The sequence below is a fragment of the Saccostrea cucullata genome, unplaced genomic scaffold (assembly GCF_032062105.1).
Source record: "Saccostrea cucullata isolate Sc308-1 unplaced genomic scaffold, CSIRO_AGI_Scuc_v1 ctg424, whole genome shotgun sequence".
NCBI classification, from domain to species: Eukaryota; Metazoa; Mollusca; class Bivalvia; order Ostreida; family Ostreidae; genus Saccostrea; species Saccostrea cuccullata.
This window is the reverse complement of record NW_026932916.1, coordinates 294,793-322,762: the sequence shown is the minus strand read 5'-3', so window position 1 is coordinate 322,762 and position 27,970 is coordinate 294,793. Positions and strand designations below refer to the sequence as shown.

General features: G+C 33.9%; 2 protein-coding genes across 2 annotated transcripts in view; both read left to right on the top strand.

Annotated features, from left to right (window-relative positions):
- The first annotated feature begins 510 nt into the window (after positions 1-510).
- LOC134236472 (toll-like receptor 4) lies at positions 511-3,505 on the top strand. The gene is made up of 2 exons (XM_062718656.1): positions 511-2,690; positions 3,414-3,505. Exons 1-2 carry the CDS (start codon positions 551-553, stop codon positions 3,416-3,418), a joined length of 2,145 nt encoding a protein of 714 aa, XP_062574640.1. The 5' UTR covers positions 511-550; the 3' UTR covers positions 3,419-3,505.
- Positions 3,506-5,360: 1,855 nt separating this feature from the next.
- LOC134236488 (uncharacterized) overlaps positions 5,361-27,970 on the top strand; it is a 62,975-nt gene continuing 40,365 nt past the window's right edge. Inside the window, exons 1-10 of the mRNA XM_062718671.1 lie at positions 5,361-5,400; positions 5,971-6,142; positions 6,638-6,714; positions 6,879-6,950; positions 8,276-8,444; positions 8,641-8,751; positions 9,963-10,036; positions 10,910-10,981; positions 14,393-14,522; positions 17,406-17,462. Coding sequence (XP_062574655.1) covers positions 5,971-6,142; positions 6,638-6,714; positions 6,879-6,950; positions 8,276-8,444; positions 8,641-8,751; positions 9,963-10,036; positions 10,910-10,981; positions 14,393-14,522; positions 17,406-17,462 — 934 coding nt within the window. The 5' untranslated portion in view covers positions 5,361-5,400. The remainder of the gene's footprint in view (positions 5,401-5,970; positions 6,143-6,637; positions 6,715-6,878; positions 6,951-8,275; positions 8,445-8,640; positions 8,752-9,962; positions 10,037-10,909; positions 10,982-14,392; positions 14,523-17,405; positions 17,463-27,970) is intronic.

Below are 27,970 nucleotides of genomic sequence, written 5' to 3'. Positions count from 1 at the left end.
ATTAATATGATTCTGTTGATAAACAGACTGAGCAAAAAACTACATACACCCGAATCTTCGACTGGTATTCTTTTAAACTGTATTATAAATTGTTATTAAAATGGGTTTTTTTTTTAGACAAACAGGTAACATCTACATGTATAATATCCTCTTGGATTGCTAGTCTGACACTCACAAAATAATTAGTCCTCTTCACCGCCAACCATAGTCTTATATACAGTCTACAGAACTTCAGAAGAGATGAGTAAAAGTAGGGTTACAATAGGTATAGCCTGCTGCCAAATCCCGTTCATTCTTTTTGTGAATAAAATTATGTATAAATAATAGATCAGTGAGTGTCCTCCAATTAAAATATAAGTTTACAGTACTTCATAAATTTGTTCTTTCTCACGTACAGCTGTACCAGGAAATGTAAATTTTATAATTAGAAAAAAAAAATTATTTGAAAGGAAATTTTTACTTGACTCAGTGTAATTTTCTATTCATTTTGATTAAGCGTTTTAAAAGGAAACTTGAAGGCAAACACACTTATAAATGCTTTTTGAAAGGCATGTCGAATTTATCAACAGCAAGAAATATGAAATATATTGCTGTGTTATTCATATACTGTACCACAAACATTTTTATTAGTGTTACAAGTGAAAAAAGATGCCATCGTTCTTCATCAAAAGACTGCAAAGTTCTCGTGCATTGTAAAAATCTAAAGAAGATTCCCAAGTTTGTGAGAAACGTCACTTGTATATCTCTGAGGGAAAATAAAATTAGTCTTATAGCATACAACGCTTTTGAAGGACTTCAGAGATTACACACTCTGGATTTATCTATGAATATACTAGAGACGATTTACGAAGGAGCCTTTGGTGGTTTGAAAATGCTGAGGTATCTAGATATCTCCTACAACAAAAACCTGGGATTTGCTGTTCTCCCAAATGTAACGCACAATTTGAATAAAACCGCTATAAAAGTGTTGAAGTTTGACCAAATCTCGTGTATGGGAGGGAGAGGCAATGTCCTCCGTCGGCAACATTTGCAGAATCTGAGAAATACGTCACTAGAGGAGCTCAGTACATCTAGCAATAGGATAGATTTGTTTGAACCATGTGTGCTATCCGATTTGCCAAAGACCATAAAGAAAATATCAATTGCGGCCAATCGTTTTAGTGCAGGGTTGTATGCCCTTGAGTTCCATACCTTAGAGAATGTGCAGGTAATCAATGCAAGTCTTAGGAACCGTCCTCCTCACTTTTACGAATCGGTGTCCAGTTGCAGGGAAAATTTCGACCAAGCAAATTTAACCCCTCTGAAAGAGATCTGCCTGCAAAATGTAAAGTCAATTTCTAAACCATTACTCCGCTCTAATCTGACATTTTCTGTTCCACCAAAACTGCACACCTTATACCTTAACTCTAGCAGAATTTTCATTAGGGCTACCCCCTTTGGTCTTCACGAAAACAAGATTCAACGATTATATCTACAGGATAATATCATATACCAGTTAATTGGACCTCTATTCGGAGTAGAAAATATTACAGAGATTGACTTTTCAAGGAATTTTTGTTACAAAATGACTAAATCATTTACTCATAGTTTTCCCAATTTGCGCATACTTAAACTAAAACAGAATAATCTCGGAGAGACGTTTAAAAGCGATAGTTCGGGTTCCATATTCGAGAAACAATCCGAACTGGTTTATCTGGATATATCGTATAACAGGATCCGTAGTTTATCTTTTTTCTTGTTGAAAAATCTCGTCAGTCTCTCGCTGCTTGATATTTCAAATAATCAGATTTCGGAATGGAATGTAAAGATGTCTCATATGAAGAACCTTTCTTATCTAGATTTATCTAATAATAGGTTAGGGGCGATCTCAAGAAACGGAATGAATGAAATTACACACCTCTTTGGGCAATCAAACTTGACAATCAACCTGAAAGGTAATAGATTGATTTGTTCTTGTGACACAATAGAGTTTTTGAGATGGCTGTTGAATTATAGAGAACATTTCAAAAATTATTCTTCATATTCCTGTTTTAAAACACGCAAGGATATGTTCTCCTTTAAGGATCTTGGAAGTTCTCTAATGAGGCTTGAGTCAGAATGCCAGTCGAACACTCTTTACTACGTTTTAGGTTCTACAGCACTGTCCTTAATTTTTAGTTGTGTCATTGGTGTTGGCATTTATAAAAATCGTTGGAAAATTCGTTATCTGAGATACACAGCAAATCAGAGATTCTTCAAAGGATATAAGACATTTAACACTCAAACTGATGACTCGTACCTGTACGATGCATTTGTGTCATATACGGGCAAGGACAGAGAATTTGTAACAAAAGAAATGATTAAACACTTGGAACAAATCAATGGATTTCAGCTTCTTATCCGAGATAGATCATTTGTTCCAGGGGAATCAAAATCTCATCAGATTATTCGCTCTATTCAAGAAAGCAAGAGGACAATATGCGTAGTTTCGAAACGTTTTTTGAAATCTAGTTGGAGAGATTATGAGTTAAACATGGCGAGAGTTGAGGGGATAGAGGCAAGGAAATCACTGAAACACGTAATCCTCATCCTCCTACCCGAGGTCCAGAATAGTGGTTCTCTCAGAAAGATTTCGGATTTTTTGAAGAAGAAATGTTTCATTGAGTATCCAGATGACCCAACAGGCTACGAGGAATTCTGGGAAAGTTTATGTGAGAATTTAAGAGAAAATATTGGAAACTAATAATTTTAGCTTCTTTTCAAAGGAACACATGGATATGTTTTGAGTGAATTGCATGTAATTACAAGGAGTAACAAAATTCGATACAATCTTGATTGAAATTCTAAATTAAAACTGATTTTCCATCGTCGTATTTTTTACAAATTAAAAAAAAGGTTTTTCCTTTTCATGCCGATTATGAAGGTATTTCCTTAAAAACATGCATGATGACAACAGGCACAGCAGGAAAAATACAAATAAAAAATACACTGTACAATACAATCAAGCATTCAATTTCATGTATTATTTGTAAACTTTTTAACTTATATTTTCTTGTACTTATATTTACTGCAACGTGTTTGCACATATGTTGGCTACATACAACATATACAGTTTGTAAAATAGCAGGCAAATGAGATTAGAGTCGCAGTAAAACACAGGTATGTTCGTATCCTAGTATTTAAAAGGATCAGACAATTCAAAAACATACCAAAAATTAGAATTGATCGAACGACTTGTGTCCGTTGGAAAACAAAAAAGAAGCTACATGACTGTGTTTGTAATTAGTTGGCAATCTAATTAAAATTAGATGTTAGATCCACTGGCATACTTTCTGTGATCGCAGTGAAGCGAGTATGCGAGCGGATCTAACATACGCAGTAAATAAAAAAAAAAAATTTGAGTGATTGCAGTTGTTTCATCTTCGTTAGCCAAGGGTGACGATCCGAGAGGAGAGGAGCGGATCGTCACACTTGGCTAGCGACGAGGTTGTTGTTTTAACCTCATTCGATAATATTCCCCCATATAGTGACGTCACCTTATTCCATAGAAGGGTTTTAAAGGATGATTTAAGTAATTTTCCGGCCTATGAAAAAATTGGTTTGTTCCCATTTCGCATTAAATTTAAAATTTGCTATTCCCATGTCGCCTTTGTACCTTTTGGGGTTAGTTTAGGCGAAATGGGAACTCGTATAAACATATAATTATGCATATAGGTAAGTATTGTTTGCATTGCATAGCAAAATTTCACAGATTTCAAATTATTAGCGTAGTGAAAATGAGTCAATTTGCGAATACACGTTAGCGTTAGGGTTAGGGTTAGGGTAAGACTTAGAGTTAGGGCTAAGGCAAGGGTTAGGTTTGGTGTATTATGCAAAAATGATACAAATCCTGAAAAATAGATGAAAAGACTTAAATTTAAGCTTTAAAAATACTGTAGAATACTGAATTATAATACATTTAAGATTTACATGAAACATTTAATCAATATGTAGAATTTTCGAAGACAATACATCCATAAAATAATTTACATTTTCATGAATTATTATTAGGGTCTTTCGCTGGAGACGGAAGACCCTTCAGCTGAGAGATATTAACCCTGTAGGCAGATGATAAGGGTATATTGCTGCATACGCAAGGGAAGTTAACGATGAAAAGTTAAAGTCATCACATTTATTATAGAGTTTGGTTGTTATATTACCATTACCGTTTTAGTAAAATATCTTCAGATGAAACAGCATTGTCAGACTCTGTAGTATGTTTTATTTCAAGCTCACTTAGATATATCCTATCAACATAAAAATGGAAATTACCATTGTCAATTGACAATTCCTTGTCGATATATCTAAATGTTGAGTTGAAGACCACCTTTCCACGTTTAAGATTTTGAACAAATTATGCTTTAAATATGAATACAAAACTAGGTCTACTTATAACAGGGCTTTATTATATAGTACCAAATTCCAATAGATTTGTGAAAAACTCAGAAACTCAAGCATATACAGTATCAACTATAGATCTTATGTATGCCATCAGATTGTATATCCATCAGATAGATAACAAGATGATTTTGCAAATGGCGAAAGACATGGAAAGCAAATTTACCAGTTTTACCTATTGAAAAAGCAGCTTTTAGTGATGTTAAAAGTCTGGACTTTATTTTATCGGGGGGAATTATTGTTCATCAAGATGAATTGATCTGTAGTTTAAGCCTAGTTTCGCCCTTGCAGATGATTCCTTAATCCATCATTATATTTTTACTTAATATTTGTCTATTTAATATTTTATTATGAAGGAAGTCGACAGTCTGCCTTCTTGATGAGTGCTGCATTTCCAAGGTTTATGCCATATTGAATATAGCAAGTTGTTCCTAAGTACATGTAACTGTTTGGTTGTGCAAATACACCCTTGCTGCTTTAAAAAGCTATTCTCATGTTTTCATTCAGAGAACAAATTGTCGAGAGGGACGTTAAACAACATACAATTAATCCATAACCATTCTTGACTTAGATGCATGACGCAGGTAAATTTTATTACATACTCAAAAATTAACTTGTTTTATATAGTTCCAGAGAGAAACTGTAAATATTATATGAAACATTTTAAACATGCTTATAAATGGCTGGACATGAAGATAAACCTTCCGTGAAAAAAAGTGGTTCTTTATTATTTTTTCAGTAGGCCTATATATAGAAACTTTTTTATGGAACCATATCTCATAATCATGGTAGCAGAGGAACAAAATAAATAACGTCGCATATAGACAACATTTCCTCGTTTAGTCCTGAACGATAACCTTATATACATCTAGTTTTAGATAACTTAAAGGATTCACTATTAGTTCCTGTTCCTTATCTTTTTATTGTAGGACAATATGAAATACTGGTGAGCCTAGATCCAGTACACAAATAAGATATATTGAGGTATAGTAAGTATCATTTTCATTTATATGTTTTTTTGTTTTGTTTTTGTTTTTTTTTTTATGAAGTGATATTCATTTGGTTATAATATAAAAGGTTGGTTGTGAAAGCGTTTGCATTTTTTTTTTTATATTTTTTTTTTAAATTAAATTCTTTTAATAAATTAATACAGATAATTTTGAGGATAAAATATTTTGGATTTTTTTTAAAAAATTTCACTTTTAGGGTTTCATTGACATCTTTACATGCATTAACCATGCCTCATATTTTGTTTATCGCTACCGACTTTCCAGAAAATCTAATGATCAAGGCATAGGTGTATAAAATTACTCTTTTAAAAAGAATAAGAAAAGGTATTCCCACTACATGCTGCATATATCAGCATCTCCGTTTTCAGTTCATGTATATAAGATATGTTAAAGACTAATGTACTTGTGTTCAAGATTCAAAACAGGGAAAAGTATCAATTCCACGGCGCGTCCCACAACATACACACTTTTGGAACATGACATCTGAATATCGATGGACAATACTATTTGATGCTTTAGATTTCTAATGTTAATTTATTTTCAGATGATTTCCAACTTGATTCCCAGCTGGTTTATGATATTGTTGTCATTAACTAGTGTTGTCTATTCATGTGATGATGTGAACACAATAGCTTGTCAAGGACTGAACAACACAATAGATGTCTGTAGCGATGACTGTTTTTCACAGATGTGTCAACGATTTTGTGGGAAATGTCGTGAGTATCAGATGCAACCACATACAGTTTTATATCATTTAAGAATTTTGTTTCTGTTCAATGCACAAGAAAATCGTTTTTAAACGTACTTTACAAAAGCGACATCCCCTCTCTATATGCATTGAAATATGTAAGCAAACACACACCCCATCCCACACACATACACACCCTTACACATTTAATTACTTCTTTAATTATTTCAAAATCAATTAATTATAATAGTGCTTTACTAAAAATTCTTACTCTTCAATATACAAAGTACTGTAGTTTCATCAATTTTCGTGGATTTCGTAAAACATACGTTTTCGAGGATACGTAATTTCGTGGACAAAAGCATTGCCTATACAAATGATTTTCATATTTCTTAATTCAATGAACATTGAAATTCGTGGATCTGCTAAACAACGAAGTCCTCGAAAATTGGTGCTCAACGAATATTGAAGATACCACAGTATTACATCCCAGTTTTATTAAAATGTTTGTCCTTCCTTACAGCTTTAAAATGTTATCATTGCTTGTCTGTGAACCCAGCAACTTGTACTTCAACTGAAGAATGCCCAAACAACCACTCTGTAAGAATAGTTTCTTATCTAAATTATCAAGGCAAAGAAACATGAGTTTAACAAAGTTGTATTTTGTTGTTGGGAGAAAAAATATATAAGTAGAATGAAGCAGTTTATGATAATCATTAATACTAGCTACTATGCAAAATCGTGTCACATTTTTATCTTTTTAGTCTTGCATCCAGGAAAAGACTTTGTCAGCCAATTATTCTCTGGAATACAGACTTGGTTGCGTCACTCTGCAGGTATTCAAACAATAATGTTCAAATTGCTCTTTTGCAAAAAGGTTAGGTTTGTTAAGGAAAGGGAAAACATTACCGGTAATTCGTTTTATAGATAGGGAATGTGGTAAAATATAATATTATTAACGAATCATTTTTCCATTTAGAAATCATAATAATTATTCTGTATTTCTATTTTATTATGCTGTGAATACTCTTTTACTGCAATTAATTTTTTTTGTGGGGAGCAAAGATAGGACAGGTTACGCAATGTTTATATGGATTTTTAAGAAAGAAGTAAAGGAATATAGGTAGATCGAAATTCATTCACTAGAAGTATAAAAAAGTCAAATTGATTTTGAAGACTTTTCATCCTTATAAATCACCTGTGTGACGCAGAGGTTAGGGCGTCTGCTCTAAACTCGCGAAGTAGAGTTGATCATTAGGTCGTGGGTTCGAATCCCACTGTAGGACGTGGAGACCGGTCCTTCTGATGAGACCGTATAAAACAAAGTCCAGTGTCGCTTTAGGTGGTGGCACGAAAAAGATCCCTCACTGCTCAAATTGATGGCCCTGAGTGCCGAGTATAGGACGAAATTGTAACTCTCCACCGGCAAGTGGTGACGTCTCCTATTGAGTGAAAAATTCTCGAGAGGGACGTTAAACAACATACAATCAATCAATCATCCTTAGAAAGATTCCTATGAGTATAAGTTTGATTTCTGGATTTAGAATTTAAAACATGTTCTTCCATACCGCAGTTATTACAATGAGCGTCGTAAACAAAGATAATATTATCACAACATTTATCATATCCGATATGCTAAAAGCTGAAAAATTGGTGGTGCGCATATATGCCTTTTAACTTTATCTTATATTAATCTTCAGAAAAATTAATAAAGAAAGGAACTTCTGTCGCAATTCAAAGATCGGAGCTCCCATAAGGACTTTTAAAATGATTGCTTTATGGAAGTTATTTTTAATTTTGTCGAAAAAAGATTTTGCATATATAACCATTGATATAACGAAGCCAAATTGTACTTCCCCGGCACTTTTATTTTACTTTGTTAAAGAGCAGAACCTTTCATTTGAACAAAATTAAACCACCTTTACATGCACATAAGGATGCTCTGTGTTCAAGGATACTGAAACTGACCCAGTTGGATTTAAGGCGTCAAACTTAAAAAAAAGTAGATATGAATAGCAAACTTTGATTGGGAAGACTCGCTTGAACTTTAAACTCGACTTTTCGATAACAAAAGTTTTCTGATCTGTTTCATTTTAATTCTGTTAATATGATGCTTCTGTTCAGATACTTATTCTGTATACACATACAAGAGACTTTTTAGGTATGTAACCAACTGTATGGTGAGGGCTGTCAGAGTCCGGGAGTTTGCAATGATCACAGAGGGAGTTGTTGTAAAACGGATCTCTGTAATGGAATAGCATCGACATCAAAGGCAAAACTTGAAGTTTCAACAAGACCTGTCACCAGAGAAACAATGAGTAACAGTGCTGGTAGTAAAATTAATGTTCTTTTTTGTTTTATATAGTGTATATTACAGTGTTTATATCTTATGAAAAATTATTACACATTTTCACTTCTTTTACTTGCTTATTTATTTGTAAAATGTCTGTATTTGGTTAAATTTCAACTTTGAAAGAACAATATAACATACACTAAATGATGAATCATTCAAATTCTATTTTTTAGTATGTCACGACATAGATCTAAAAGCATGTACTAGTTTTAAAAGCTCAGTGGCGGAGGCTTGTACAAGGTCTTGTTTTCAACAGTCATGTCCCCGAACATGTGGACTATGTGGTAAATGCGACACACACACAGATTACTGGTACCTCAAGTATATTAAGCTCACATAAGCCAAGGCTGTAAGAGAACATTTCTGATAGAAGTTTGTCAATCTGTAATTTGTCGTCGTTGTTAATTTCGTATTTTCGACTTCTCCATAACCACTTAAACGATTGGAAAAAAAGCTCATAACATCCCTGGAAGAAGGGATTCAGATTTGATAAAAGAAAAAAGGTCACATCCTCTTAAAAGGAGATAAGATTGATAAAAACAAAGGTGTTTTAAATATAAATAACACACGCGAAACCTTGTCACAGCGCGTTAGAATACACAGTCGGAACTATATGCATTTTCAATACTCTTGGAACACCAAAATGTAAAAATTTTTATTTCAATTTAATGAAAAACTATAACCCTGAAAAATTAACGAAAAAATTAACGTAATGTGCGTTAAGAATTAATTTGTCACTTTTTTCCTCGCAACGTTTGTTTGCGTTATTTAACTTTGCAACGTCATTTAACGTCGTTTGACGTCACAAACGGCTCTTACATCTATTAATCACGGCAGTTTTTTTGAAGGGCGCTAAATTTGCATTTAAGATTAACGAAATAAGCAATTATGAAGAAGGAAATTTAGAAAAATGTGAATATAAGCATTGAATTCATATATATACAGTTGTATCCATTGTATACATGCAACATAGTTAGGAAGGAATCCTGAAACATGTAGATTCAGTATTTTTAAATTGAGTTCCTGGGGAAAATACATTTTTCTTATGCATTCCTTTAGTAAATTAAAAGTGGGATTGAAAAAAAAGTGAGCTGGTCTAAGTTTTATGGCTCCGGATCCAGGGATAACATTTTACAAATGTATGCTGGGAAAAATCTCTGTAACAGTAAGGGATTTGTCATATTGATGTTGAAGTGTATAGATTCAGTCACTGTAGACATAAGCTACGGTGAAATTCTTACAAAACCAGCTTTTATAAACCTGAAGAACGGCAGGGTTTAAATAGTTAGTTTACTCGGGTCGGCCCAAATTACCAAAATATGGGTTGGATCCATTGGACAGAGTTGGGCAAAAATCTTTGATTTTGCATTGCATCTTCAAAATGGAAATACCATGATGTTTATTTTTCGGCATCCCTATAAATTGTAGAATTTAGCTCAGTTTATCTATGATCGCTTGGTAAACATCCTTACATTTTTTCTTCTCCTTACTTTAGTTGAATGTGCATATTGCCCTCGTATTGATCGTCCAGTGAACTGCAATTCAACAAAAATATGTAGCCCTGGTGAGGTAAGAGAAAGAGAGAGAGAGAGAAATGTATTTGAGTTTTAATTTTTACTCAAACCCTAGAGGGGCTTGGGTTATCTAAAACGATGCTAGTTCATCGATTTACTCAGTTTAAAAACACGAAAAAATTTTATTTTTGTAGATAAAAGTATTTCTAGAAACAAAGATGAAGCTTATATCTTGAAAAAGTGTATATTCAAGGGTATTAAGTGTTAAATGTCGGATTCTATTCTATTGCGAATGAACAATGAGTGAATCTCCACAGCTGCAGCCTCAGGTAACTTTTACAGTCGCCGTCAAAGCATCCTTGGACGAGTCCAGTACTCTGAAAGGTGACGCAGGTTACCCTATCGTTAACAAATTCTACAATGCATGGGCAGTAAATGTATGGCTGTGCCCCCTTAACCTGGCATTGTTTCTCACAGGTCTGCAAATGATGTGCATGTGCACTTTGAGTGACAGTAAAATAAAAGCACAAAATCTCCCTCATTATGGCTCATACGTTTTTTTTTTAATTTTGAAAAATCGTTATAGTAATTTTCATCTTTGATAACGGAACATATATAACTTGAAGTATATCAACATAAAAAAATTCCTTATATCAAGAAACGGCCAGTATGCTCCATAAATATTTGTGAAAGTGAGTGACGTAAATTCATCTTAAAAAGCAGTACGATTAATTACATTTATTCTAATTTAATTCAGTATATGAATTATGTTTTATGTATATACATGTATTTTATTCAACAGAAGATTTAACACAATAGCCCTCATCTTATTCCTAGTTGACTTTCTACAGCTTGAATATCTCTGACGTTTTGTCAGTATATACTTGTTTAATTTATTTAAAAAGAATTTTCATTTTTTTTTCTCTAGAAATGTTACACGATGAAAATGGTTTCAACAGAGGGAGTTCATAAATATAGGTTGGGATGCCTTCATGAAAAGGTTAGTATTCCACTTAAGGTATGTCACTCGTCAGCTCTTTTAAAAAGTTCACGCAGAACCTCTAGTTCTTACTTCAAAATCATTTATTCTAATTCAATTTTTATAACATATTTAAATTCAACAATGTAAATTGTTCAACATTCAATGAAAAAAAACCTGCTCAAAATTCACAAGAAAGCAAGATTTATGGCGGACTATTAATTTTCTAGATGTAGAAGAATATTAAGCAGAAAATTCTGCAATTCTGCAAATTTAATAAATTTAATATCTTGGAACTTTAGCATCACATACTTTTACTTGGAGAATATTTTCCGTTATGATATGCAGGTAACATTTAATATAGGTCTCAATTCATATTTTTAGAACAAATTTACAACTTCCCTCAACAAACTTTGCCGAGAAATGAAGATATGTTACAGAAGTCAAATAAAATTTTCACTGTTTTTTTTTTTACCTGAAAATCAAATATTTTGACAAATATTTCAAAATTAACATCTCTGACCTAACTTTTTCTCTCATTATTTTAAACTACTCCATACTTGTGACTGATCAGCACTTAAGTTGTAAAAGATTAATACAAGAAAATATTTTATTGCCTTTTAAGATTTTTAATACCCCAAGCATGATACTTTTTCAGTGCAAAAAGGTCACACAAAAGTTTTCGCGCATCAATTTGCAAAATTCGATCAATGATAAATATTATACAAACTATTTTGCGAAAAATAAGATTATGTTATTGCTATGGTTACATCTGATAAAATAAGATGAAGGTTAAAGTGATTAACCAAAAATTTAAATTCAAGTGCAAAAAGGTTAACTGAATTGTACCGTACCTCAATTAGATGTACACTGACCCCATATTTTCTCTGCGATTTTTAGTCATACTATATGAGTACTAATCCAAGAAATGCTTCTCAAAAAATCCTTGATTTAACAAATTTCACGAGTGACATACCTTTATGACGTAAAAATAAACAATATATTTGACATTATTACCACTCTTTGTCGCAAATTTAAAAAAAAATCTTCCGCACTCTGATTGTACACTGCTTAATATCTAGTTATTATTATGATACCGTAAAAGAGGAGTTTTTCGCGATGAGACATAATTCGAATGATTTATCCTTTAAAATGGGATTTATTTATTTATTTTTTAGCGAGAAGTTACTTAAGTGATTTAAAAATGCCATAAACAAAAAAATTACTGTATTTAACTTTTTATTCGCGAGAACTTTTTTTTGCGTTAGAATGCATGTATACTTGCGAAAATTACATTCTCGCGTATATTTCTACGAGGGCTGTTCGGAAATTATTGAGACGTTTACTTTAACTCCATAAAGGACAAAGATAAATTTATGAAAATTCGTTAACATTTTTAAAGGCAGAAATAAAATATTTATGCTAAATTTCTAATTCACAGGATTGTTAGATAAGTTCGGGTGAAATCATAAACATACATATGTCAATCGACCTGGGGCAGCATCACTACGTCAATTTAACCATTCAGCCGGAAATGGTCTAGCATGTGAAACGATCGGGAAGCATTTACTCTTCTCTGTTTGTTATCATATATAACATTTAAAAAATCAAGCTGTCTATTTTCTTAAACGAATCTTTTATAAAATATGTGCTGTTGCTACAGTGTAAAGTTTTCATGTCTAAAACCGGGTATATACAGGATACCTTAGCATCATGCAGTGCCGATTTATGCAACGCATGCAGGTCAACGTTATTAATTCATACTGATTTATGGTTGTCCGGAGCATTTGATTTCACTTTAGTTGAAATATTGGTTAGAAAAAAATATATACCAATGAAATAACAAACCCTTAGTCATGTTTTTCTCGAGGTTATTGTTTTAAGAGGCTAGTCAGTTTGGAAAAGTGTTCTACATAGCGCTGTAGCAACCTCTTATGATATAACACTGCTTAATAATACAAATATCATTAAGCGTTGCAATGCAACGCTTTAAAAGTATTAAATTATTGCATTAATTGTTGACCTGCTCATCCGCTTAATGGTATCATTCTTTCATTAAGCGGCGATTTTGCATTAGCGGTTGAAAAGGTCAATCATTAATGCAATAATTTATGACATTAAGCGTAGATATTTGTGTCATTAAGCAGTTTATATCATTAGAGGTTGCCACATAGCGCTACACAAAATTTTAGGTAAGCTCGCTGCTCCTTGATGTCAAAATCCATTTTGTCGTCGTTATCAGTTTTCTTTTCCGCGCTGTATTTCTTATTAAAATTCTAAAACTTTTACATAACACGAAATCAAATTATACACATAAATTGAATTATTTTCGCTCTAATTATGAGTCCACTGGGAGATTCAACATTGGTGTTTCGTGACTGCGCCGATTACTCCTACCATTGACACATTTATATCCCGCTGAAGAGAAGAAATTTAATATTTGTAAAATATTTCTTGCTTTTATGACTTCTTAATGTTTGTCAAACTTATATGCAAACTTTCACCAAAAACGCGGTTCATCAGTAAGAAAAATTTGCACAATTTCTCCATAATTTCCAAACAGCCTTCGTAAAAGTAAGGATAATATACAACAAAAACCATTAACTCACGAAAACTTTTCTCGCTTATGAAAACAAATTCTTTAAATTTATTTTTGCATAAGAAATCTCTGCATAAACGTTAAAAAAATAACGCGCGGTATTCAATTTGTCGGCACGGCCAGGTGTGTTATATAGGACCGAAGACATCCCAAAATATGAATTCAATGCTCATATTTACATTCTTTAATTTTTCCGCTACAGATTTGTTATTTCGGTAAAATTTAATGTGAATTTAGCGCCCTTCAAAACAGGTGTGCTTTATAGACGTAAGAGCCGTTTGTGACGTCGTAAAGTTAAATTACGCAAACGAACATTGCGAGGAAAAAAGTGACAAACTAATTAATCATATTTTAAATGCACATTTGTTGTATTTTTTCGATAATTCAACAGGGTTTTTTTATTATTAAATTGTGTCAAACACTTAACAGTTTGGTGATCATAAAGTATTGAAAATGCATATAGTTCCTACTGCGTATTGTAACGTGCGTTGACAAGGTTTGGCGTGTGTTATAGAGATTTGAACGTCATGGATTTCTAATGGATTAAATAAAGAAAACAACACTGAATGTATATATAATTCAGTGTTTTCACAGATTAATAGGTAATTGATAGTTACACACTGAATCGTCAACGTATCCCCATCCCCTTTCCAATCATGACAAGAATCTGGTGGATTTGATCAGTCGAAGTTGATGTTCACTCCTCCATTTCACCTGACCCTATCTCTGATGTTTATGGAGGTCCGTCTTTGCTCTGCTACCAATTTGTATTGTTTGAACGGATTTTCAGCTTAAGTAATGATCGAAATATTAATGTATATCTTTGTTTTAAGGGCTGTGAAACAATGAATAACACAGTTCAACATGCCATTGGGAGAAGCGATGGTTTTGATATACCTGTCGAAGGAGACTGCTGCGCGGGCGAGCTATGCAACCAAATAAAACCAATACCTATTCATTTTGGTAAATAAATTTTGAATTTTTTTAATCTAAAATTTTATTTTTCACGAAATCAATATACTGGGTATTCTATTTCGATTATTGCTGAGATCAAAGAAATGCCGTGAACATTATTCTCCAATTAATCACGAACGTAATAATAATAAAAAATTATCAGATCAGAAACACGTATCAAACCTTTGCAGCTGAAATGTACATTTGAATTAAGAATGAAATACTTATTTACACCACAATAGATGTGTCGTCTTTTGCAATTTAAGAAGGCTAGGGGTCAACAAATTAACCACCAGATACATGTAACTTATTTTTTTTAGCTCACCTGAGCCAAAGGCTCAAGTGAGCTTTTCTGATCAAAATTGTCCGTTGTCTGTCGTTGTCGTCGTCGTCGTAAAGTTTTCACATTTTCATCTTCTTCTCAAGAACCAGTGGGCCAATTTCAACCAAACTTGCTACAAAGTATTCTTGGGTAAATGGGACTCAAGTTTGTTCAAATGAAGGGCCACGCCCTTTTCCAAGGGGAGATAATTATGAATTAGAGAAAAATTAATGACATTTTTAAAAAATCTTCTCCTCAAGAACCACTGGGCCAGGAAAGATGAAACTCATGTGGAATCATCCTCAGGTAGTGTAGATTCAAGTTTGTTCAAATCATGACCCCCGGGGGTAGGGTGGGGCCAAAATGGCCGATCAAAGTTTTACATAGGAATATATAGGGAAAATCTTTAAAATCTTCTTCTCGAGAACCACTGGGCCAGGAAAGATGAAACTCATGTGGAATCATCCTCAGGTAGTGTAGATTCAAGTTTGTTCAAATTATGACCCCCGTGGGTAGGGTGGGGCCAAAATGGCCGGTCAAAGTTTAACAAAGGAATATATAGAAAAAATCTTTAAAAAGCTTCTTCTCGAGAACCACTGGGCCAGGAAAGATGAATCTCATATTGGATCATCCTCAGGTAGTGTAGAATCAAGTTTGTTCAAATCATGACCCCGGCCGTAGGGTGGGGCAAAAATGGCCGATCAAAGTTTTACATAGGAATATATAGGAAAAATCTTCTCATCTAGACATGAAAGATGAAACTCTTGTGGAATCATCCTCATGTAGTGTAGATTCAAGTTTGTTCAAATCATGTCCCACGGGGGAAGGGTGGGGCAAAAATGGCCGATCAAAGTTTTACATAGGAATATATAGGGACAACTTTTAAAATCTTCTTTTCAAGTACTTCAAAGCCATGCTTAGTGATATTTATAGGGAATAATCGTCAGGTAGTGTAGATTCTAGTTTGTTCAAATCATGGCCCCTGGGGAGCTAAAATTCAAGCCCCCTCCCCCCCCCCAGTTCTGATCTCATATGTGCTTTTTCCTAGCCAATTGCTCAGGTGAGCGATGTGGCCCCTGGGCCTCTTGTTTAGATATGATATCTTAAGCTTTCAACTATCATTTGGCAAAAAAAATTATAAATATAACTTTTAAAATTTGATCAATAGACATGTTATCATATCTTTATATGGAGCCCTTATTCTAAAGGAGATCAAAATAGTCCTAAAATGGCTACAACCACCAAGCCCTTTTAAACACTGTATATTACAGAAAGTAGCTGATGAATTAAAAGTACGTAGGTTTCTAAAGCTAAGCGTGGCTGTGTGGCTATTTCACGGACCTCCGTAATTTTGGTGAAAAAGGTAAACAAGAGGCCCATGGGCCACATCGCTCACGAGCATTGTGGCTAGGAAAAAGTAGAAATTGGTTTACTATTGAAAAGTTTAAATCCAAAAATTTGGCTCCGCCCTTCCCCCGGGGGTCATGATTTGAACAAACTTGTCATGATTTGAACAAACTTGAATCTACACTACCTGAGGATGTATCCATATAAATATGAGCAATTACCGGTATAGCTTTGCTGTTCTTGAGAAGAAGATTTTTAAAGAATTTTCCTATATATTTCTATATTAAATTTTGGTCGGCCATTGTGGCCCCGCCCTACCCCCGGGGGTCATGATTTGAACAAACTTGAATCTACACTACCTAAGGATGCTTCCATATAAATATGAGCAATTATGGCTTTGCTGTTCTTGAGAAGAAGATTTTTTAAAGAATTTTCCTATATATTTCAATATAAAACTTTGGTCAGCCATTTCGGCCCCGCCCTACCCCCGGGGGTCATGATTTGAACAAACTTGAATCTACACTACCTAAGGATGCTTCCATATAAATATGAGCAATTATGACTTTGCTGTTCTTGAGAAGAAGATTTTTAAAGAATTTTTCTATATATTTCTATATAAAACTTTGGTCAGCCATTTCGGCCCCGCCCTACCCCCGGGGGTCATGATTTGAACAAACTTAAATCTACACTACCTGAGGATGTTTCTCCATAAGTTTCATCTTTCCTGGCACAGTGGTTCTTGACAAGAAGATTTTTAAAACATGCCACCAAATTTTCACTTATTCTCAATTATCTCAATTGAATCAACGTTGAAATGCATGCTGGGAATGACCTTATTTACAATTTACCTTTAATTTCGACTTACCACTTTCAAACATTTGTTTTTCCACTAATGCCACTAATTTTATCTAAAGAAAGTGTTGTCTATTTCCTTAATACAAAGAGTTTACGGTGGATGTAACTGTCAATAAGCACATCATTCCATTGCGTTTAAGACTGAAATGTTTCAGACGTCTTATTAGATTGATTACTGTTTCTAATCTTCAATTAATGGACTTATGAGCTTGATTTTTAATGGCGATTTTAAACCATCTGTATTTTTAACATTATAGGATCAATTATATTGCCAGATTCGGAATTTGTATTCATTTATAGATATATTTATTTGGCAATTGAAATAATAGAAATAAAACATTGAAAATATTAGTCATGTGTTCTTGTAGGAACGTCCTGTTCTAGAAGAAGATATCGAAGGGCACTCACTTGGAGAGACTGTGTACGTAAGTATGATGCCTTCGATAATCAATTTGTATTCTGACGATTGGATTTATTAAAAGTAACCGGTAAGGGTGCGAATAAAAGTATAAAACGGAGTTTTTTTTAATTAATGAAAGCAAATGCTTCCAAAATAAATGGTACTACCTGATTTAAAAACTTGATTTTCCATACAGCCGACAACTAAAATAGTTTGTATACGTGTAGAGGTTGTAAAAGTTTGAGGGGTGGCAGAAGTTCTATCAAATCTCTGAATATAAATTAATTATGAAAATTTCATTTCATACCGAATACTGAAACGTTCATGTTTTATTTAATCGCTGACCACGTCAAGTCAGGCTATATGCGGATACAAGCCTCTAAAGACACATTCATTCATATGTACATGTATTTGGATGCCCAGGAAATAAAACTACAATAACTGATTGATTTACACAGTGTATGTTTGTGTTAATCTGAGCATAAAATGAACATGTTGCATATGAGCCTCTTATATAGGTATTTCATATAAAAAATTAAGTACTAGTTTGAAATAACAGCATTTAAATTTATTTTTTAAGTGGTGGTTGTGTGTTAATTTTCATAATTGGAACTTTTAAAATTTATTTCAAAACTACTAATTTCAATATTTTAGTGCATGTCGTTTTTTACGAATTAAAAAAAAATAGAAACCAACTTTTGAAATTGATCATATTGTGATTTTATCAGTATTTTGGTAGGTAAAAACCTTCTCCCAAATCTACACCTGATCAAATTTGTCGAAAATACCCCCTTAATTTTCATAGTTTGCGTGTTTTGGAAAATATATAGCACAACCCTCTTTAAAATATCGTTTGTTATAATAATATAAAAACTTAAATGTATAATGAAATATTAAAAAGTATATAGGACGACGGTCTTCACCCACCCACCCCCTCGATTCTCCCTGGCCGCCTCAATAATCAGAGAGATACACCATATACTTTGTGCACATTTCTTTATATTTTCACATTTTTTAATGTCAAAATAAAGTATTGAATAAAATGTAAGAGGAGTTTTCGGAACTAATGTCTTTTTCGTATAAAATGCGTCATTTAGACCATATTTTGACCCTGAGGCTGAAAATAAAAAAATATAAAAACCTTATTGGATATCTGCATGGCACCACCAGTCATCTTCCAAAAGATGATTAGACAACTTTATAAAGTACAAGAGGAATTCAAGAAACCAAGGTCTATTTTGTCTGAAAAACGTCATTATTCAACCCCAATTTGACGCCTCCAGGGTTAAAAGAAAAATTCCAAATTCTTATTGGACACCTTTAGGTCACTATCAAGTATTTTCTATAAGATAATTTTGCTATTGTGTAAAATGTAAGGGAATATCTTCATTTTCAACTCATGATTTTAGGTTAAAAGAAAAATTCTGAAACCTTATTTCACAACATCCTCAACTATCTTCCAAAAGTTGATGTGGCTACTGCTAAAAATGGAAAAGCTCTGTGGACCAGGGTTTTTTAAACGTCATTTTTCTTACCCTCGTTATGCCCATAGGGTTATATGAAAAATTCCAAAACTTCAGGACACCGTTTTTTATATTCTAAAAGTTTATATGCTTACTGCTTAGAATAAAAATAGAGTTTGAGGAAGAAGAGTAAAAGACGGACGGACGGATCAGGGCAACAATATACTTCAACCTGCGAGTATATATAATTAACCCCATTTGACCCAAAGGGTGAGAATAAAAAGTCAAAAAACATATTGCACAATTAACGGACACAAACAAGCATCTCCCCCCCCCCCCCCCCCCCCCCCCCCAAAAAAAAGTAAGCTACTGTGTAAAATGTAAGAGGACGTCATTACACTCTGCATGGGCCTCGATTTAAAACATAAAAATTTAATATGTGATCGCTTTTTATTTTATCTTAATTTTCAGTCATTATTTTCATTCTGCTTCGTTAACATTGAGAGCACTTTTAATATATATGCATACATACGTGATAAGCTAGATCAATTGTATTTTCTTAAACTAACGACTAATGTAACATATAGTCATTGATCCTATGTGATACAATTCTGTAATGCCCTCATCGTGACACCACAATGACTGTCTAAGTAGAGGGCGCTTTAAGTTTTCAGAACTTGTGCCAAATCCCATTGTAATTAAATTACAATTAAATATGTTCAAATTGTAACTTTTTTACTGTTAACATTCTTTTGCTTCGCAGTTGAGGATGCCAGTTATACTAGAATCATTTTTATTAAGTAATTATAGCTGGGCAGATCTACAACTGTACATACTGGTATATTAATTCATTGAATCTACTGTATTAACAAACACCCGCAAAATAATATCCCCTCGAACAGGTAAAGATTTAGACAGCCAAAGAGGTATAATTTCTTATATGTATCCCTTAGTAATCTTAAACAAACATTGGACGATTCTACGATATACATGTATATACTTGAAAGAAATAGGTGTGAATTAAGGTCTCAGAGAGTTGTTTTGGTCTGTTATTCTTAAGTTTGTTTGAATAACTTTCATGGACCTAATGGTTTTTCAGATGATAACTAGGATTCCAGTTACTAGAGGACACTTACAGCTTCATGAAATATTAAACAAGATGTGATCATTAGACAAAAAACCTGCACATATATGGTTTTATTCTTCCAAATTCTAATCTTAATTTCTAAAAAGCTGAATTTCAAAAAATCCCTTATTCTGTATTAATGACTCTCGTAGCTTACATCTGTTCGAAGCGCGTTGGACCGAATTATCTTGCAAACCAAAATGACAGTATAAATAGACGAAATATTCGATGATCTAAATTTCAGGACCAGGAGGGCTATTAAAACACTTAAAATACTCACTATTTATGATAAAACGTACGCATAAAACATTGTTAATCTATGGTATTAGCGATAAATCCATTGTTTCTTTTAAATCGAAGCAGAAAACTATGTATAGTGTGTCTGTAAAATGATACAAATCTCTAGTTGTACAAGCTATTTACTACGGAGCAGGAATAAGTAGTACAGAAATTCGTAATAAAAAACTCAACTTTGCAAATCAGGGAACTTATTTCATCGATGCAAGAAAGAGAGCAATTATGTCACCGCCTGCGGTCATATGGGGTAGTGTTTAGCAAGTATAAAACATTATGCATATATTACATGGCTCCGAGGGTAGCATACCAGAATATTTGCCCCAAGGAGACAGGAAAGCCCTGGGGTGTTATGTCGCTCGATGCCCGATGAATTCAAATAAACAGATCGCAGACGTTGTCCGGACTTTTTTTTTAATTTTCGCGGAACTGTTTACGTTTGCTTAGCAACTGCCTCTGTGAGTTTCGAACCCGACGTATTTAATTTGCGTCAGGTGCAATGGAGGAATGAGCATCGCCTGCTGATCGCGATCGGTCAGACCCGTTGTGTGTTCCTTGTCCTGATCGGGAAATAACGGAGAAATCCGTCGTCAATTCAATGTATTATTAATAGTCTTACGATTAATAAAGGGTACAATTAGTGCTCAAAGGAATTTCGACATAGCGAACATTAGCAGACACCGTCTCAAATTACTGATTCCTTATCTTTAGCAAGTACTTTTTATCGCGAACTGGCTTTTAACCGTCAAATCGCGATAATTATAATTCGCAAAAGGACGGTTGATCAACATAATTTACATAGATTTCAGCACCATAAAAATAAAAGCGAGTAATATTTTTTCACGAATGATGCTTCTCGCGAAATTACGCGAAAATCAATTCCTCGCGTATAATAAGAAATCTACAGTACTACATGGAATTGACAAGTAGCTCAATCATCTTTTAAATTGCATATCATGCCAGCATATTTCATGAAGCGTGTAAGTCCTTCATAGAAATTTTCTGGCGTAAAGTATTGTAGTTCGTGTATATCATGAATTCTCGAAAACGAAAGTCATAATTCATATTTACATTATTTGTCTAATGTCTTGCAACATAATTATTTAACTTAATGATCATTTTCGAAACAGTTTGCAATGTAGTTTTGATATTTATTGTAATTGATGAGAAACTTCCGTTCTAATTTGTATTTAAAAATGGGAAGGAAAAATATTTAGAAATGTAAGGGTTGAAAAGTATTCTAGATTGAAAATTTTTTTCAAAGTGCGTTTAATTGGGATCAAATTAATTTTCAAAGTGCGTTAATATTAACCATATTTACGCACTTTGAAAAATGTGTATGGTTTGGTCAATATACTTGCAAATCTTAAGTATGATAAATAATTGAACCTGTTTGATAACTCTTCGGTGATGAGGTCACTTCAGGATGTGAAAGTTAGCGATTTAATTTGATTTTTCAATGCTTTGAAAATTCTTTTCTCTCTCACATGTTTCATTGTTGTTATTTTTTTTTTCCAGTTTGGATGCATTTTATGTTAACTAATTTTTATTAAAAGTTTCAACGTCATACCAGTTATGCAAATACATATATGTGGGTGTAACATAGAGTTAGGCACACAATTTCTTTGCAAAGATATACATATTTGAGGCATTGAAAATTGGGCTTACCTTTTTTTTGGGGGGGGGGGTTCCACTTTCAATTTGCTACCGACGGCTATATACAAAGTACAAGAAAAAAAGAGTTAAGCTGAGAGACCTTCTCATGTATGTATATCTACATGTAGATTTAAAAGTTTTTCGAAAGATATAATTCTTAAAGATTGATTCTTTCAATTACTAAAATCTAGAATTTTGTTTAATACATATTTTTTTTCAAAGTGCATAAAATGTCCCCGTGATAAAAATTGCATATGTACACTCTTAACGAACTTTGAAAAAAAAATTTCAAAGTGCGTTGAGTGTGTCACATAGTTAACGCACTTTTAAAAAAATAAAGTGCGTTGATTTTATCCCAATTTTAACACACTTTGAAATTTTTTTTCAAAGTGCGTCTCCACAGAGCATAGATTATCTTCAATTTTTTTCTTCAAGGCAGTTAATATTTTGTCAGGAGTTAAGATAGAGGCTTAACATTTACCGACCCTGCACTGTATTTTTATTTTCAAGTCTTCTTTTGTTGAAGTTTTGAATCTAGTAAAGGCACTGTGAATCGAATTAATTTGCAATTACTGCATGTTTAAAGTATTTTATTGAAAGGTGATTTTGAAAATGTTTATCACTTGAAGGGATTACTGTGAGTTTTATAATAGTAAATCATGTCATTTTAACATTTTAAGAAATGCAGATGGAAAATTACTTTCTTGGGAGAAAAATTCTTACAAGAATTTACTTGCATTTCACTGAATAATTTTCCGCGATATTTTTTTATTGCAAGGCGATAATTTAACGGAATCCCATTTAAGAACTAAATATTTTAATAAAAATATTTTTGAAATTTGATAAAACGTATTGTCGAATTTGTTATAACGAATTTCATTCATTATAACAATTTCTTTGTTCTTGCACCAAAGCAAGTAAGAACATTGTCTTCGTTTGTAAGGCTTATTATATAAATTGTATTTTAAGATAGAAGTTGGATTTGATTCTACAAGTGGTAACCCTACTTATACTCATGCTTCCGATTTTTAAGGAAGAAATTCTTCAAAATCATCGGTCAGTTTTGAATATGTTTAATGTTCCAGAGAGCCAAAATGAATTTGAACTACCGTATTTATATTGGATTCAGAAACTTCATAAAAATCATTACAAACAAAGATGCATTGCGGGTTCCACTAAATGTTCAACCAAGCCTCTTTCGTTACCCCTCACTAAGATGTTAACATTCGTGAAGGAGAAACTTCAAGAGATTTGTGCAACAAAATACTAGTATTCAAGAAGTTGTGTAAATCAGATGTGGATACGAAAAAATTCCAGAGAACTTTTGGACAATTTGAAATCACAAGATTTTAACAAAATCAACAGCTTAAAAACGTACGACCTTTCAACTTTATACACAACTATTCCCCATTGATATCATTGTCGGCTGCTTTTTCAATACAACGGAACTGGTAAATTTACTTACCTGGTCATTGGTCATTTGCAAAACTATTGTGTTAAAACACATTCTGATTGCACACACAGGTACTCTGAAGTTGACATCAAAAGAATGCTTGAGTTTCTGATTGACAATACCCTTTAACTTGAAAATAAGCCGCAGCTTATTTTTGAGTTTTGGTAAGAAAGTGGGGGCTTTTTTTCAAAGCCGTCTTTTTCGTCTTATTATCAATATAAAAAATTGGTAGGCAAAGAGAAAATAATCACGACATTTCAAAAATAAAATAAAAGGTAATTGATATTGAGAACTACTTGCTTCTTCTAAAAATAGAATATCCAGGTAAACTTCCGTAAGAGTTAAATGAAAGGTGTTCAAGTGTCGTAATGCTGTGTGCCAGTTTAAAAACGGCGATCTTTTAGCAATGGAGACTGCTTAAACGTACATCGTGAATATATATATATATATATATATATATATATATATATATATATATATATATATATATATATATATATATATATATATATATATATAAAGCACTAAAATGACCAACGACACGAACAATAAAAATTGTCAAATTTTCGGTACGCCCTGTCCCTTCCTCAGGACAAAGAAAAAAGTTAAAAAGTCATAAAAACAAAGGAAAAAGAGAAACAAAAAGAACTAGCACTACTACTAAACTAATAAACACTAGATATTTACATAATTACATGTTGAATTGGAAATATTAAGAACACTAATAAAGAAAGAAATCCGGACCGCTGTGAAATGCGTCCGGTCTATCGGGTATACTCGGGTGAAGTGCGATTTACATAATTGAACGAATTAATTATGCTAATTAATTACGATAATCAGTAAATCGTACATTATTTCATTATCTCGAAATGGCGTAACTTTACTTAATAAAGAATAATCAAAGAAAATAATATAGCAGGGATATTTAAACATATGAATTATGATCCGTTATAAATTTTGAAATATTTAAGGATTTATTACCGGGAAAAAATATTTTTAACAAAAGCGTAAACAATAAATAGTTTTGTGATAATTGAACGAATTAATTATGCTAATTAATTACAACAATCAGTAAATCGTACAGTGTTTCATTCTCTCAAAATGGCATAACTTTACTTAAAAAAGAATAATCAAAGAAAAATAATATAGCAGGGATATTTAAACATATGAATTATGATCCATTATAAATTTAAAAAAATTAACAAAAGCGTAAACAATAAATTGTTTTGTGGGTTGTCCGAGAGTTGGTGACGCAATTTAACTGTAGAGTTAACACTAAATTGAGAGAATAATCCTGTTTAGTAACATCAGGAATTGGGTCTAGTTTACGTTCATTCTGGTGAAGTCATTCAGTTTGTTAATGCCATTAGGGCGGAATGACTTCAATCTGTGCATCCAGAACTTTTCTTTGCTTTTTCTCTGAGCATCTGTCCATCTTGTGTTATGGTCAATCACCACTACTGTCATGTCCTCCCATTTGTGACCCTCAAGGTTGAAGTGTTCCCCAACGGGTTCATTGAGTTTTTTGGTCCTAATGGTCGAGCGGTGGTTATTAACTCTCCTGCGGAGGTCTCCTGTTTCACCAATATACTGTTTGGAGCAAACTTTGCAACTGATGAGATAAATGCAGTTGTCAGTCTGACAGGACAAATTCCCTAGTATTTTGTAGCTGCGGCCTGTAACAGGACTGCTAAAACTGTCTGTGTCAGTGCTGTGCTTACAAAGAAGACATCTTCTGTCAGAGCAAGTTTTAAAGCCCCCGTTAGGTAATGGGTTGTCCAGTCTGGTTCTTACTACCATGTCCTTTAGGTTCCTTGGGCGTCTGTATGCAGCCAGTGGGGGTTCCTTAAAAACCTCTGCCATTCGTTTGTTTGAATGGAGAATTGGAAGGTTTTTTTGAAGGATACCGCTAAGGTTCTTAAGGACGGGGTGGTATGTTGTTACCAGAGGGACCCTGCCGCTATTGTCTTTCTCCTTGTAGCGTAATAGGTTTTGCCTGTCATGTCCCGCCATCTCATCAATAGCTGTTTGTACGGTGCGGGCATTGTAGCCTCTTTTGCATAAGTGGGACTTAAGAAGACCACTTTGCTCCTGATATAAGTCAGGGGAGGAACAGATGCGTCGAATTCTGGTGGCTAGGCCCTTAGGCACTCCCTTAAAAGTGTGTGGGGGATGACAGCTAGTGGGCATAAGATATAGGTGGGAGTCTGTGGGTTTGGTGTGGAGACTGAATTCGATTTCACCGTCAATCAGGGTAGATGTAGTATCTAGGAATATGTTTTTCGAATTAGATACGTCTACTGTAAATTTGATTGACTGATGAAAGGTGTTGGCAAACGTAATGAATGCCTCGAGGCTCTCGCGACATTCCACCCACTTCATCTCTATATCGTCAATGAAACGCAACCAGCTATGGGGCCTAAATGGTGCTTGAAGTAACAAGTTGCGTTCCAGTCTGCCCATGAAGACATTGGCATAAGACGGTGCCATTTTCGTACCCATAGCAGTGCCATTAACTTGCAGGTAATGTTCTCCATTAAACATGAAGTTGTTGAACTTGAGAACATGTTCAAGGAGCTTAGCAAGGGACTCGGTAGAAGGAACTAGTATGGATCTACTATCCCAGACTTCTCTACAGGCTTCGATACCCTCATCGTGCGGAATATTGGTGTACAAAGATGTGACGTCCATAGTCACGAGGAGGGTATGATCTGGGAGGCCAGTAGAGGGCGTCTTGTTAATGTAGTCCGTGGTGTCCTTAAGATAGGATGGCAAATTTTCTACGTGTGGACGGAGATGTAAATCAATGAATTCAGAAATTTTCTCCGTGGGGTGTTCAATTGCGCTGACAATGGGGCGACCTGGCATGCCTTCTTTGTGAATTTTAGGAAGCAGATAGAATTGTCCCGGTCTACAGTGAATAGGATTTAAAGTCTCATAGACGTTGATACCAATCTCATTTTTCTCAAACATATCGCCAAGAGTTTTGGTAATGGCGGTGGAGAATTCTTTAGTAGGGTCAGAGTCCAGTTTCTTATAGAAACGTTCGTCTGAGAGTTGTCTTTGGGCCTCCGCCATATAAGTCTCTTTATCCATAACTACAACTGTAGAGCCTTTGTCTGCTCTCTTAATTACAATGTCATCCCGATTTTTTAATGCCCACTAGCTGTCATCCCCCACACACTTTTAAGGGAGTGCCTAAGGGCCTAGCCACCAGAATTCGACGCATCTGTTCCTCCCCTGACTTATATCAGGAGCAAAGTGGTCTTCTTAAGTCCCACTTATGCAAAAGAGGCTACAATGCCCGCACCGTACAAACAGCTATTGATGAGATGGCGGGACATGACAGGCAAAACCTATTACGCTACAAGGAGAAAGACAATAGCGGCAGGGTCCCTCTGGTAACAACATACCACCCCGTCCTTAAGAACCTTAGCGGTATCCTTCAAAAAAACCTTCCAATTCTCCATTCAAACAAACGAATGGCAGAGGTTTTTAAGGAACCCCCACTGGCTGCATACAGACGCCCAAGGAACCTAAAGGACATGGTAGTAAGAACCAGACTGGACAACCCATTACCTAACGGGGGCTTTAAAACTTGCTCTGACAGAAGATGTCTTCTTTGTAAGCACAGCACTGACACAGACAGTTTTAGCAGTCCTGTTACAGGCCGCAGCTACAAAATACTAGGGAATTTGTCCTGTCAGACTGACAACTGCATTTATCTCATCAGTTGCAAAGTTTGCTCCAAACAGTATATTGGTGAAACAGGAGACCTCCGCAGGAGAGTTAATAACCACCGCTCGACCATTAGGACCAAAAAACTCAATGAACCCGTTGGGGAACACTTCAACCTTGAGGGTCACAAATGGGAGGACATGACAGTAGTGGTGATTGACCATAACACAAGATGGACAGATGCTCAGAGAAAAAGCAAAGAAAAGTTCTGGATGCACAGATTGAAGTCATTCCGCCCTAATGGCATTAACAAACTGAATGACTTCACCAGAATGAACGTAAACTAGACCCAATTCCTGATGTTACTAAACAGGATTATTCTCTCAATTTAGTGTTAACTCTACAGTTAAATTGCGTCACCAACTCTCGGACAACCCACAAAACAATTTATTGTTTACGCTTTTGTTAATTTTTTTAAATTTATAATGGATCATAATTCATATGTTTAAATATCCCTGCTATATTATTTTTCTTTGATTATTCTTTTTTAAGTAAAGTTATGCCATTTTGAGAGAATGAAACACTGTACGATTTACTGATTGTTGTAATTAATTAGCATAATTAATTCGTTCAATTATCACAAAACTATTTATTGTTTACGCTTTTGTTAAAAATATTTTTTCCCGGTAATAAATCCTTAAATATTTCAAAATTTATAACGGATCATAATTCATATGTTTAAATATCCCTGCTATATTATTTTCTTTGATTATTCTTTATTAAGTAAAGTTACGCCATTTCGAGATAATGAAATAATGTACGATTTACTGATTATCGTAATTAATTAGCATAATTAATTCGTT